Consider the following 13,471-nt stretch of genomic DNA (forward strand, 5'->3'; position numbering starts at 1 on the left):
GCCTTCTGTTTGGTAAAAACCGCAATTTCTTCAAAACCCGCGCCACCACGGCCGGGCTCCGCCTGCACCCTGCAGGACGCGGCCAGGAGAGGTCAGGGCAGGTTTAACGTGACTGCGGCCGGACACAGTTCCCTTATCTGCAGGAAAAGATGCTCTCTGTCGCTAAGTTTCAACCCAAAAGTCAGGATTAAGCCTTAAAAAAAAAATCTGCCTCTCGTGCCCCCGACGCCTTCCCGTGGCGAAGGACGCGCGCGCTGCGCTCCATCCCGGCAGGAACCCCGCTCCTGCCCGCCGCTACCTGGGGACTGGCGGAGGACGCGGCCCTCGGGCAGCCTCTTTTTGGGGAGGATTTCAGCCCGATTTCGCACGGCCGAGCCTCCTCTCCCTGCCCCGGGCTCTCGGGGCAGCACGAGGCGTTCCGGGGATGCTCAGCGCCTGCCAGCACGCGCCCCATCGCCCCTCGCCCCCCGAAAAAGCTCTGCTCCGGGGATGTCCCAACCCCGGGACCCCTCGTCCCCGCTGTCCCCGCAGGGATGAGCCCCGCTGGGGACCTCTCCTTCCGGCACGGACGCAGCCATCCGATTTTTGCCGCACCCTCCCCCCCCCCCCATCCCCATCCCCATCCCCATCCTCGCCGCCCGCAGCCGGCCTCGCCGCGCGCGCCGCCCGCTGTGCTAGAATGAATGCCTACAAAATCCTAAAGCTATTTCTCAGGCAGTTTATGATAATCCCCCCAACCCCACCCCAACCCCTAACCCGCTTCACCCCGTAGCCCTCCCCCCAGTCCCCCCCACGCCCTCCCCTTCCCCGCTGCGAGCCGGCGGAGCCTCCCCCCCCTCTCCCCCCCCCCCCCAAAAAAAAGAGGGACGGCGGGGACCCCGTTATGTGACCCAGGTATCCAACCGCATGCGCTTCACCGAGGGGCTCTCCCCCTCGGGCTCGCTGCTGGGGCGCAGGAGCCCCAGGGAGGAGCCGAAATCGGCGCGGGCGGGATCGTCCCGCTCGCTGCCCTCGTAGGAGCTGGTGTTGCTGCTGAGGCTGTCGACGGGCGAGCGGCCGGTGGGCTCGTGCCGGGGCTGGTGGGGGAAGGTGCTGAGCGGGGTGGCAGTGTTTCGTTCCCGGTTGGGCGAGACGGGCTCCGACTTGATGCTGATGTTGGGGTTGGTGTTGACAGTCAAAGTGGTGGTGTGGGACAAGTGGCTCCCTTGTCTGGGCGTCCGAGGGCGGGGGGCGTGCGAGGAGGAGGAGGAGGAGGAGGAGGAGGAGGAGGAGGAGGAGGAGGAGGACGAGGAGGAGGAGGACGAGGGAGGGAGGAGGTGGAGAAAGAGGTGAGGAGGAGATAACGGGAAGGCTCTCGTTATTCATCTCGTCGCTGGCACTTCGCCCTCCAATCCACTGAGCTCCTAACCCGCGCATCGCGGAGGAACGGGCCGTGACGCTGCCGAGCCAGGATTAGACCCTGCCCAAGCCCTTCACCACCAGCACCCCGCGTTCCAGCCCCGATCCCACCTCCAGACCCTGGACACGCAGAGGAGAGAGGTGCTGCCGTGCCCGCGTGGGACTCGGGCACCCCGGGGGGAGAGCCAAGTGCCGGCTTCTTCCTCCTGAGCGGGCTTTGGGGCCGCCGCTGAGCCCCTCTCTCTTCAATCCCTGCCTCACAGCCTTTGTGCGACCGAGGGCGAGCTGCTTAGACCTTGGTTTTGACTGAAACACCCTGAAAAAGCTCCAGGCGGGTGACTGCTTTGCTCCTGGCTGTGAGCACATCCATTTCTGCACACCTGCTCCACGAGGGAACCGCACGGGACTTAGGAATTCGAGCGATTCACCGCCAGCACTAGGAGTTACTCCTCCTGCACTAGCGGGACCGCTCTTCGCAGTCACCTCATCCTGCCACAGGCTCCCATTTCCCTTTGGATGTGGTTTTGTTTTTTTTTTTTCCCCCTTTGCAGCACGAAGTGAGCCGCCCACGGTACCCGTGTCACTTACATTAAGTTCCCTAGCGAGACGGGAACGAGGTGCTGCTGCTGCTGCTGCTGCTGCTGCTGCTGCTGCTGCTGCTGTTGCTGCTGCTGCTGTTGTTGTTGCTGCTGCTGCTGCTGCTGCTGCTGCTGCTGCTGCTGCTGCTGTTGCTGCTGCTGCTGCCAGGCAGAGATGTTGCCAAGGGACAAGCCCCCGGGTGAGCTGAACGCGGGCAGCGAGGACAACTCAGCGCTCGTCAGCTGATAATCTGCAAGGGAAGGAGCAGCAACGCCGACGTGAGCAGCAGCACGGCCGTCACCAAGTTTCGCAGCAGCGCTGGCCACGGGGCACCTCCCTCCCAGCTCCGAGGCACGAGCCCCCCCCCCCGGAGCCCCCCATGCAGCCCCCACCGCCCGCTGCAGCCCCCCGAAAGCGCGGCGGCCGGCCCAAGGAATCGGCAGCTTCGCCGGCACACGGGGCTGGAGGGCCCGAGGGCACCCCCCTGTGCCCCCCCCCCAGGCCCAGGCAGCACCGGGCATGGGCAGCAGGAGCCAAAAGGAGGGGGTGGGGGGGGGTGGGGGGCACCCCTCGGCTCTGCGCGCCCCCGGCCCCTCGCTGCGCATCAGCAGATGGCGCTGCCCGGCCGCCGGTAGGGAGGCACGAGCTGAGGCCGGGGGAGGCTGCTGGGGTGGGGGGAGGCAAATCGGGGTGCAGGGAGGGCGCTGGGATGGAAGGGAGGACTCTGGGGTGCAGGGAGGACACCGGGATGCAAGGAAGAAAATGGGGATGCAGGGAGGCTGCTGGGATGCAGGGAAGAAAACTGGGATGCAGGGAGGCTGCCAGATTGTGGGGAGGACACTGGGATGAAGGGAGGCTGCTGGGATGTAAGGAGGGCACGGGGATGCAGGGAAGAAAACTGGGATGCAGGGAGGACGCTGGGATGCAGGGAGGCCACCGGGATTCAGGGGAGAAAATTGGGATGCAGGGAGGCTGCTGGGATGCAGGGAGGATGCTGGGATGAAGGGAGGCCGCTGGGATGCAGGGAGGACGTTGGGATGGAGGGAGGCCACCGGGCTGCAAGGCAGAAAATGGGGCTGCAGGGAGTGGTGGCAACTCTCCCGCTGCTGCAGCGCCGGGGAGGGAGCTGCTTATCCAGGAGCCGTCCAAAGCCGCGACCGGCTCCGTCCTCGGAGCCACGTCTGCATCTGATACGGCCACCCGCAGATGCTCGGCCGCCGAGCGAGCCCGACCCCGACCCCGCTCCTCCCTCTCCCCTCTGTCATTTCGGGTGCCTGTGGTTTCAGCCGCCCCCGCCCGAACCCGCCGGCGGCAGCGGTGGCGCACGGAGAGGTGGCTGCGAAGGCGCTGAACCGCTGCCAGGGCCGGCGGGCTGGTGGGCGGCACGCCCTGCGCACCCTCCCCGTACCATGTTCTTGCCCCACACGGGGTTTTTTCTCACCCCGGCACCAGCCTGTCAGGTTGGGGAGCTCCCGGCACCCCCCCGGTCCCTCCAGCAGCCCCGAGCCGCTGGGTTCGGCACCAGCCCGCTGCGGTGCCGGTGCCAGGAGGAGCCCCGGGAAGGTCCAGGTCATCTCCGCGGCCCCAAACGGAGACTTCCCGGCGAGTCGGCAGGTTGGGAGAAACGAGGGGCAACAGCCGGGGCACGGGGTTGGGGCTCTGGCGAGGACCCCGCGGCGATCCAAGCCCCCGCAGCGCCTCCACCAAACACCCCGGCCACGGACACCCCAGGCGCCCGGGTGGGAATCGCTTCTCCACCCGTGGCTCATCTCAGGAGGAAAAGGAATCCCAGGAGCTGACCTTCGGCCCCAAGCCACGTGGGCTGGCGGCAGCGCGGGGCCCAATTAAAGCCTATTTTGGGGATTTTGGCAATAGGCAGGCTTGCTGGGGGCCGAGGGCGACTTCCACGGGAGGAGAGGAGCCTCCCCGCCACGCACAAACATCTCCTGAGCAACACCTACTAATTACGGCAGGGAGTTCCCAGCACGCCTAGCCCGGGTTCTTCCAGCCCAGCAGCTTTCGACATTTTTTTGCAAACTTTTCTCGGCGCAAACGCCAGAAGGAGTCGGGCAGGAAAGCCCTGAAGCCTCCGGGAGGTTTGACAAGCCCTCCGCTTGGGCTCGTGCCCCACCAGCCCCATCTCCGCCTGCGAGCAGGACGGTTTGCATTCTTCCCCAACTTTTGGGTCCCCGACGCTCATTTTCGTTAAGCCCCTGTTACAACATCGCCCCCAGCTCGCCTTGAGCAGGGCGTAGCTGCAATTAGCAGCCGCTTAACAGCACCTCCGCGCGCTGCCAGCACCCTGCAATGGGCTGCAGCACCAGAAGCGTGCCCTTACAGCGCTTCTGGCTATAACAGCCAGGTCCCACTGTATTTATATAACGAGCTTCCCCTCGCTTTTAATCCCGTGAAGCTCCCGGAGCTCACCACGCCTGGCAGCAGGGAGCTGGGCGAGCGGTCACGGAGCCCCCCCCCCTCCTTACCTGTGTTGTAGGCGGTGGGCATGGCCGAGAAAGGCAGCCCCTGCGTCAGCAGGCTCGGGGTGGCCACCGAAACCACCGGCGTGGTTAAAGAGTGGGTCGCCTGGGAGACACCTAACCGCTGCGTGTTCTGCTGGGGAAGCGAAGGGAGAGGTTGTCACAAGGCGTTGCGCTGCACCCCGCTGTCCCACCCCAAAAAATCCACATACCCCCCCCCCCCCAAGCTGCCCCCCAGGCAGGTCCCGGGGCTAAGCAAACGCTCTGGGGGTTCCTCCCCGCAGCACGAAGCCCACCGGGTAGGGACTTTTAGGAGCCTTGGGAGGTTTGGGGGTGTTTGGGTGGGCATCGGGGCACTTCTCTGCTCAGGGCTGGGAGGGCGCAGCCTCCGCCGCCGCAACGGCCTCCGTAAGGCACCCGTCCTCCCAGCTCCCTTCCGATGTGATAAAAAAAAAAAAAAGGAAAAGGAACAGGCACTATTTTCCAGAGGATGCATGTGATGGCTGTGCTGGGAGAAAGGCGCGGAACAAAATCAGCGCTGGCTGACGTCGCGTGGGGCTGACACCTCCTCCTCCTCCTCCTCCTCCTCCCTGGCCTCCGACGCGAGCTGCGGCACCGGGTTCGGAAGGCGATCCGGCCTCCTCGCACCCAAAAAACCCCGCGCTCGGCGGCATCGTGGGGCTGGTGCCCTCGTGGGGTTTGGGGGGGCTCGGGCGTCAGCGGGGCCGCTGCGGAAAAATCCTGCCCTTGGAGGGCCGCGCGCTGGCCTCCCCCCGGGGTTCGAGAGGCAGCTACGTGGGCGGCTCGGCGGGTCGGATTCAGCCCTGTTTACAAGGCAGATAATCTGCGCTGCCTCTGCTTGATCTGATTTAAACCGGACTCAAGAGGCTTGCCTCTAAGCTGCAGCACCCCGGCGCACGTCACCCTGGCAAGACCGGGGCGGTGCCCGGCTCCCACCGCGCCCGGCACGAGGCCACCGCGTCCCCCGCGGCACGGCGGGCACCGGCGCGGGGACCCCGGGGCTCCCGCGGCGTTTTGGGGCTGGGCACGGGGCCGGGCAATGGTCTGCAGCCTCCCAGGGCCCTCCTGGGCTGAACGCTGCCCTCGCAGGGTGCTGGGTGCTGCAGCCACGCAGGGAAGGCGATTAGCAGGGTGCTAATTGCTAAAGCCCCGGGGCCGTCGGGGGAAGGTTTGTCCTGGCGTGCATCCCGCTGGCACGCGCGCCCGCCGGCGCCCGCTGACCCGTGGGGCAGGGATGCTGCAGGGAAACGCCGTGGCGGTGGGCTCAGCCCCGTCCCGTGCATGGCAAGAGCGAGCAGGATGCGACCCCCAGCCCCCAGGCCCTCCACCCGGGGGTGCCAGCCCCGGCTGCGCTGCGGGGAGCGCCCCCCCCGAGCTTTGATCCCGACGCATGCAGGGAAGAGGTGCCGAGGCGTGCAAGCTCCACACCCCAGGTGCCAGGCAGGTTGCAAAGCGCTGCGAGCCCCCCCAAAGCTTCCCCCAAACCATGCAGGCATGCCCCAAAGGTGCGACCGCCGTGCTCGTGGGGAGCAGACCCTGCAGGGGCACGGGAGGCGCCTCTCCAAAGCCCCCCCCAAAAAGCCTCCCGAGGAGCCAGAGGTCACCCGCAGCACCCCGGTGGGGACAGCGGGGCAGATCCCATGCAGGGGCAGGAGGTTTAGGACGTGTTTTCTGGGGAAACTGAGGCACGGTGCTGCCAGGGAGGGGAAGGCAGGAGGTCTGAGGGCACGGGGAGCAGCAGAATTCATCCGCCAAAGCCCCGCTCGGTCCTCGCCCTGGCCAGGAGCGTCTCCTCGCAGGCTGCAGAGGCACCGGCTCGCTGCCGGGCTTTTGGAGAGCTTTTCCCTGGCCGCGGGAGCTGCGTCCCGCTGCGGCTCTCGCCCTCTCCTCGCTGCGCTGCCCTGCCGCCCATCTGCCCTGCACCGGAATAGCAACGGAGCCGAGTGAATCACGGCCACCAGCAAGGTGGCGTTCACTTTGCTGGCAGGAAAAAAAAAAAAAGGGAAAACTGCCACAAAAATAACAGGGAGAACGGCCCCTGCGCACAAAGGGGGGTTGGAGGATTCGCTCGGGCTTTAAATAACACCCTCCCCACGGGAGGATGCCCCCCGTCTCTCCTGGGGGGGACATCGGGCCAGGTCTCCCCATGCCACGAGCTGCAGTGGTCCCAGTGAAGGTCAGGGGTGGCACACGGGGACCTGGCTGAGCCCCTGGGGGAGGCCAGCAGGGTTTGCGCTCACGTCCTAGCCTGCGATTCAGATCTCCCTTCTGCTTTCCCTAAAAAAGGGACTTTTTTCTCGGGACGGGGGGGGGGCAGCGGTGCCCATGCCGGTGGCTTTCCCAGCGGAGAGCCGGGGCAGGATGCGGGGACAACGGGGACGAGCAGCCCACGTCCCGCCCCGCCACGATGCGCACTCAGCAGGCAACTCACCAGAGCCAAGTGGTCCTCCGTCTGCCCGCGCAGGAATGGGGAGAAAACCGAGAGGCACCGTTAACCCCGCTGCCCGTGCCCGCCACCGCGCGCCCCCCGCGGCAAAGCCCAACCCCCGGTGCCCGGCACGGGACCCCCAGCCCCACGGAGCCCACCCCCCCCCAGGCTCACCAAATGGTGCATGAGCCCCTTGCCGCTCTGCGAGGTGATCACGCGCAGGTCCGGCTTGCGGCTGTTGGCGGCCAGCTGGGCGCCGTGCGCGGGCGGCGGCGGCGGCGGGGACTTGGCCGGGATGATTTTGCCCAAGGTGCTGCCGTTGGAGACGGGGAGGAGACCCGGCGAGGCGCGGGCGCTCACGTAGCCGTTGCCTGCGGGGAAAGCGGGCACGAGAAGGAGGTGAGAGCGCGGCCGCGGCGATGCCCCAAGGTCCCCCCCGTGTGCGCACAGCGAAGTGGCCACGAGCCCCCCGTGGCCGGGCAGCTCCTGGCCTGCAGGACATCGCCACAATAACCAGCGGTAACTCTCGGGGCGATGACTCCTCGCACTGCTCCAGCAGGGCACCAGGGCCCTGGCGGGGGGGGCGTAATTACTCTTACGTTCACTTTTCAGGCCCCTTTTTGGGACCGGAGCAACGAAAAGGGGCTGTGGCGGAGCAGAGGAGCCGGTTCCCTGATCCTGCTGCCCCTTTGAAGATCTGAGCATCCCTCCTCCTCCTCCTCCTCCCGCTGCTCCACTTAAGGATTTTATGTGCAAAGAGGAGAGGGGAAAAAAAAAAAAAAAAGAAGAAAGGAAAGGAAGAAAAAAATTTAAAAAGGAAAAGATTTGATGAACATCAGGAAAGGAATAAATTGGATCAGATTACTGTTCTGATGAGGGTTTTTTTTTTTTTTTTTATGAATAGGCCCCAAAGATAGAAAGGCGTTTAGCAATCACCAGGATTCAGCCCTCATATTCATTGCACGTTAGACCGGGAAAAATAGGTCGCTGATTGCATTATTAATCACATCCACCATGGCACTGCTACATCTGCGTTTCAGCAGGCGCCTGGTGGCAGCGGCGTTGCCCCGGCACGCTGGCAACGCCTGCAGCAGCATCCCTGCCCGAGGGAGGGGACCGGCCCCCGGCCCCAAAGCAGCACATGGGGTCCCGAGCATCGCCTCGGTGCACCGGGAGCTGCTCACCACCAGCGTGCAAAGCCCCCGGCTCTGATGCCGGTGACATTTCCCGGGTGACCTTCACCACCCGCGGCGCATCCTCACCGCCGGTGGCAGCGGCCCGGAGCCGTGCCAAAGCCCGGAGGTGGAGGCAGAGCCCCCCCTCCAACCCAGAAGCGTTAAAAAGCAAAATTCTCCTTGCTAAGGTGGCGCTGCCACCGCTGCGTGCGCAGCTCCCACGGCGACTGCAGCTTGGGGGGACGCTGCCACCCCCCCTGCGTGCAGCGCTCGGGGTGGTCTGCCTGGGAGAGAGCCCCCTGCCCCGCCGGTGTGACCGCCGGGGGGGGGGGGGGGGAATGCAGAAATGGAAAAGAAAGAAAAGTCAAAAACACCAAAGCGGAAAAGAAAAAGGAGTAAAAAAAATATATATATATGCAAAAATGGAAAAGAACAGGTCAAAAATGCAAAAATGGAAAAGAGAAAAAAAAAAAACAGTCAAAATCGTGGCGAGGCCCCTTGCTGCTGCCCCCGCGTCCCCGTTGCGGCGAGGCCGGGGGTGGGCAGGGTGCTCGCCCCCCCTCCCCGAGGCACCGGGGGCGCTGGATCCGGGGATGCCGCCCGCATCGCTGCGGGATCGGGGCCAGAGGCACGGCGGCCGATGACTCAGAGGCAGCAGGTGATGGTGGTGCAGAGCCGAGGAGGAGGAGGAGGAGGAAGAGGAGGAGGAGGAGGAGGAGGAGGAGGAAGGGAGGAGGAGATGCCTTGGGTACCCCAAAACCCACCCGGGCTCCGTCGGCTGGCTCGGGGAGCCCCCGGGGCCACCGAGCCCTCTCCTCGCGCCCGTCGGCACGCGGGGAATGCTGCGCTGACGTCAATGCTGACATTCACCGGCCCTGCCAAGCTCCGCGCCGCCGCGGCTGCTCGCGACAGCTGACGTGGGGGTGGCGGGCGGCCTCGGGGGGCCGGGGGGGCGCGACGGAGCCGCAGAGGCCCCCTCCCCGCCCCCTGCCATCCCCGGCGCAGGGCGGTTGCAGGGCTGGGGGCGCCGCCGGAGCAGCGGGATCCAGGTTCCAGTTGGGTTTTAACCGGGGGAACGGCGAACCCCGTGCTCCTGAGGCGTGCTGGCGGCTGGCAACGCCACGGCAAAACGGGACGGTTGGGGTGCTGGGTGTGGGGTCACCTTCCCTGCTCCCCCCGGGGGGGTCAGCACCCGTCCCGTGGAGCTGCAGGAGCCATCGCCGGGTGCCGGCTGCGCCCACGCAAGCGCCGGTCCCGGTGCCGGCCCCGAAGCCCTCGCTGCTCAGCCAGCGGAGGCAGGAGGCATTATTAGCTCATTTTATAGCCGGGGAGCTAAGCCACAAGGTCTGAGCCTCGTTAGCGCCGGGGCTCTCGCAGTGGAAAGGGGCCTTAATGAGCTTTTTTCCTTGCTGTAAAGTTCCTTTACAGGGCCCAGGCGCGAGGAGGAATCAGGTGTTAAGTGACTCACCCGGGGTCAGGGGAGGAGCGGGTTTTGGCTCGGGGAGCTAAATGCCAAGCTGCCCAAATCCCCGCCATGTGGCTGCCCACGGCCAGCCCCGTGCTTTGCGGCAATCCCAAAACCAAGGAGCCCCCGAACATGCCGAACCCCCTGGATCCGTGCCGAAACGCCTCCAGGAAACGTGCCGGCTCGGGGCATCGCGGGCAAAACCCCCCTGCCGGTGGGACCAAGAGCCACCAAATCCTCCCCGGCGCCTCTCCATCCTCCCCCAGCTGCTCTGAATGGCACTAGGGAAACCCTTGTCCCTGTAGGATTTGTGGGGAAACTGAGGCACGGGGCCGCAAACAGAGCCTGGGGCGCTGCCCCGCACTTACCCACGGGGCTCGGGCAGGCTCCGTTCGTGGTGTTCAGGTCTCCGCCGAGCATCGCCCCTGCAAAGGCATCGGAAAGGGGGGGGGGTCAGCGGCAGCTCGGGAACGCGGGGAGCAGGGAGGAGGAAGAGGGGGAACGCGAGGGAGGAAGGCAGATGGAAATCAGCGGCGGCGCATTCCCGGGGAGAAAAGTCGCCGGCGAAAGCGAGCAGCATTCTTGGTGATCGGGTTTGGAAACAATATCCAGGCGGATCCGTTTCCTTTGGGCAGCAGCCAGGCGGCACGGGGGGCCCGGTCCGAAGCGCGCGCGGCTCGGAAAACACTGCAGCTATTTTGTTCCGAGCCCTCCTGAGGGACGCGGGGCCCGTGCTGCGGGGAAGCGAGCCCTGGCAGCACGGCGTGAAACACAACCTGCCCCGTAATGCTCGCACCGCACGGAAACCGGCCCCGCGGCCCCGCTGCACGAAGGCGAGCGCTTGGAAAGCGCTGGGAAAAGCAGGCCGGGGCCCTTTTCCTTCCCCAAAACACCAGACCCACCTCGCTCCTCGCCCCTACATGGGGAAAGAGGAGCCGGGAACCTGCTGCCAGAGCGGGGGCTGAGGCTTGCAGCGAGCCCCCGAAAGCAGAAGTGCTGGGGGGGGGCCGCCGTGCCGCGAAGCGCCTTCGCGCTCTGCGTGAAAGTGGGACCGTGGGCTGTGGTGGTCCCCAAAATAAATTACGGCGTGGTGAAGGGCACGGTGAGCCCAGAGGCACGGCAAGCACGGCGCTGCCTTAGGGGATGGGGGCGCAAACCGTGCCCTGCAGCTCCGAAGCCCGGCTCGGAGAGGCAGGACCCCGTGCGCCCCCGACCCTCACCGGCACAGCGGAGCCCCGGGGGTCGAGAGCAGGCCCAGCGATGCTGACCCCATCTCAGCCCCCAAAACCTCCCCTGGCCGTCGCCCTGTGCCCGTGACATCTCCGTGCAGGCGGCAGCAGTGAGCGCAGGGACACGGAGCCAGCGCTGCCTTCGCTTTGGAAACAATACCGCAGCGCTCTGCGCCCCTCTCGAGCGCATTGCTAAAAAAAAAAAAAAAAAAAAGAAAGAGAGAGAAAAGAAATAGCTCTTCTAACATGCGAAGGCCTGGCTCCTATAAACAGGATTTCTTCCGTGTCCCAGGCAGCGAGTGAATGAAACGCAGATGGTTGGACTTGGAACACCTCTGTGCTCCCAACCACCAAATTATCCCCCCCCCGAAACCAACGCTTCGTGAGCTGGATGGAAACTGCGAGCGTCGAGCGGGCTCTGCCTCGCAACGAAGCCTCTTTTTTTCCTGCGGAGGCCGGCAGCAGGGCAGGGGCGATGCCTGCAGGTGGCCTGGGCACAGGGCTCAGGCTCTGCCCCGTCCGGGGGGGAGCTGCTGCCCTTTGGGAGCAGCCCCGGAGCACCAAGAGCCTTCCCCCAAATCCGGGGGCTGCTCCTCAGCTCCAAGAGCTTTCAGCCGTCCCTGGGACTGCGCAGAAGGAGCAGAAAGCGAACGAGCCACCTCCGAACCGCGGCTCCTATCGTGTCCAGCTGAAATCCCACCCCCCGCCCCCTCCAGAGGTTTCTGGGGGCACCCCCTGGCCCCCTTCCCACGCCCTCGCCTCTGCCGCTTGCAGCCCGTGCGACCGGCTCGGACCGTCTGCCACATCCAAAATAGCAGGCGGGGGCTTTCTGCACGCTATTATTATTTATGACCGCACCGCGGGAGAGCCAGGCTGCGGTCACACGTCCCCAGCCCCGTGTCCCCCCCCCTGCTGAAGGGGACATGGGTGACACGAGCCTCTCCCCAGCCTGCCCTCCTCAGCAGATCGGTGTCAGTGACAGCTCAGGGACCGACTGCAGCCAGAAAAACCCTTTTTACGCAGCGGTCCCGTGTCCCCCAGCACCGCCGGCACAGGGGACGCCGGCTGCCACCTCTGAGCTGGGACTGGCACAGGGTGATTCGGCTCCGCCTGGCTCCGAAACATCCTGCTCTGGAAAAGCACACCCGGGCGAGGGGGGGGGGGGGGACGGTCACCGGGACCCCCAGGAGGAGGATTTTAGGGTGTCCCATATCGCGGGGTGCCCGCCGTGCCGCTCACCTGCGCTGGCCGGCCGCTGCGGCAGCCCCGGGGACACGGTGTTCCTCTGCAGCGCCGGCTGCTGCGGCGAGAGGAGCCGGGGGTCGGTGAGCGACGAGGTGACGAGGGACTGGGTGACCAGCGAGCTCCCCGGGTTGCTGAACTGCAGCGTGCTCTGGTTGGTCACGGGAACCGTCACCGGCATGGCGAAGTTCGGCGCGGGCACTGCGGACTGAAGAGAGAGCGGGAGGTAAAGGGGGGGCCGTCGGGCAGGCGGCGGCCGAGAAAGGGGCCGGATCCTGCCTCGGGAGAGGCGGCGACGTCCTGCGGCTGAAGCGGGGGCCGCTTTGGTCACCCCGAGCCCCCTCGCTGCTGCCGCATGCTGCTGCCGTCCGTCCCGGCGACTTGGGGACCCCGGCACAGGAGCCTGGACCCCCCAGGGAAAGCAGCCGGGGGTCCGCTCGGACACAGCCGAGCTTCGCCACCAGCCGCTTTGCCTCTCTTTGAGGCCACATCTATTTATTTATTTACCCCTGGTGCCTGGCCATGTGTTTCCAGAGCAGCCCCAGCAGGACGTGACTCAAAGCATCACAGGGGGGAGCAGCGCCCTGGGGTGCCCCGAGGGGTGCCGGCACCTCCTTTTGTCCCACCGCAGAGGACGGGGGGACCTCACGAGGCCGTTCCCCATCCGTAGGTTTGGGACGAGCCCCCTAAGCCGGCACCGCTGCCCCACGGACACCCCGCAGCCCGGGCAGGCTCCGCTCGGCGCCGAGCCCCCGGTGCAGGCTGGCGTCTCCTCGTCCCCTCCGGGTGACACCGGGGGTCTGTCCTGCCACCACCAGGAGCTGCAGGGCAGGAGGAGGAGGCGACCCGGGGCAGCAGGAGCACGGCTCAAGCCCTATCCTCGGCCGCGGGTCGAGGCCCAGTTTCACCTACCAGCGTCCCCGCGGGAGCCAGGCTCGCCGTGCTTATCCCATCAGCCTCTCTTATGTCACTGATTTGCTCTTCATTAACAGGAGCAGGCACCTGCTTAGAGGCTTTAGCAGAGGCTTTGCTAAAGTCCCACTTCAATTTGCCGGGGGCTGGCGCGGCACAGCACCCCGGTGCCGCCGGGCATCGCCGCGGGGCCCCCGGCTGCGGGGAAGGGCAGGGGGAGCGGAGCATCCCCCATTGCTGTGCCCCGAGCGGGTGAATTCCTTTAGGGGGAGAGGAGAGGAGGGGAGAAGGGAAGGTGCTCGCCCAGCTGGCTGCTGGAAACCCTCCCGCCCGCTCAAGGGCATCCTGCCCTTCACAGATCCTGCGGCTGCTGCCAGCCCGCGCTGCCCCACGGCTCCGGGAGGCTCCGGGGCACCGGGCTCATCCCCTCCCAGCCCTGACGCCGAGCCCTCCTCGTGCTCAGCGCAGACGAGAAAAAGGAAAAAAAAAAAAAAAAAAAAGGGGGGGGGGAGTGGAGAGAGGCAGGGGAAGCAGGTTTTGTTGGG

General features: G+C 66.0%; 1 protein-coding gene across 16 annotated transcripts in view; it reads right to left on the minus strand.

The window, feature by feature from the left end:
* Positions 1-704: 704 nt before the first annotated feature.
* Positions 705-13,471, minus strand: part of MEF2D (myocyte enhancer factor 2D) — a 59,091-nt gene continuing 46,324 nt past the window's right edge. For 12 of the 16 annotated variants that reach the window (XM_083813122.1, XM_083813124.1, XM_083813114.1 and 9 more), the window contains 7 exons: positions 12,012-12,222; positions 9,912-9,968; positions 7,078-7,274; positions 6,907-6,927; positions 4,461-4,590; positions 1,987-2,227; positions 705-1,209 (listed from right to left, as the gene is read on the minus strand). In XM_083813122.1, coding sequence (XP_083669248.1) covers positions 882-1,209; positions 1,987-2,227; positions 4,461-4,590; positions 6,907-6,927; positions 7,078-7,274; positions 9,912-9,968; positions 12,012-12,222 — 1,185 coding nt within the window. In that variant the 3' untranslated portion in view covers positions 705-881. The remainder of the gene's footprint in view (positions 1,210-1,986; positions 2,228-4,460; positions 4,591-6,906; positions 6,928-7,077; positions 7,275-9,911; positions 9,969-12,011; positions 12,223-13,471) is intronic. The other 4 variants (XM_083813118.1, XM_083813119.1, XM_083813121.1 and 1 more) reach the window with 3 other exon arrangements.

This window comes from Anser anser (genome assembly GCF_964211835.1).
Source record: "Anser anser genome assembly, chromosome: 28".
In the NCBI taxonomy this organism is placed as follows: Eukaryota; Metazoa; Chordata; class Aves; order Anseriformes; family Anatidae; genus Anser; species Anser anser.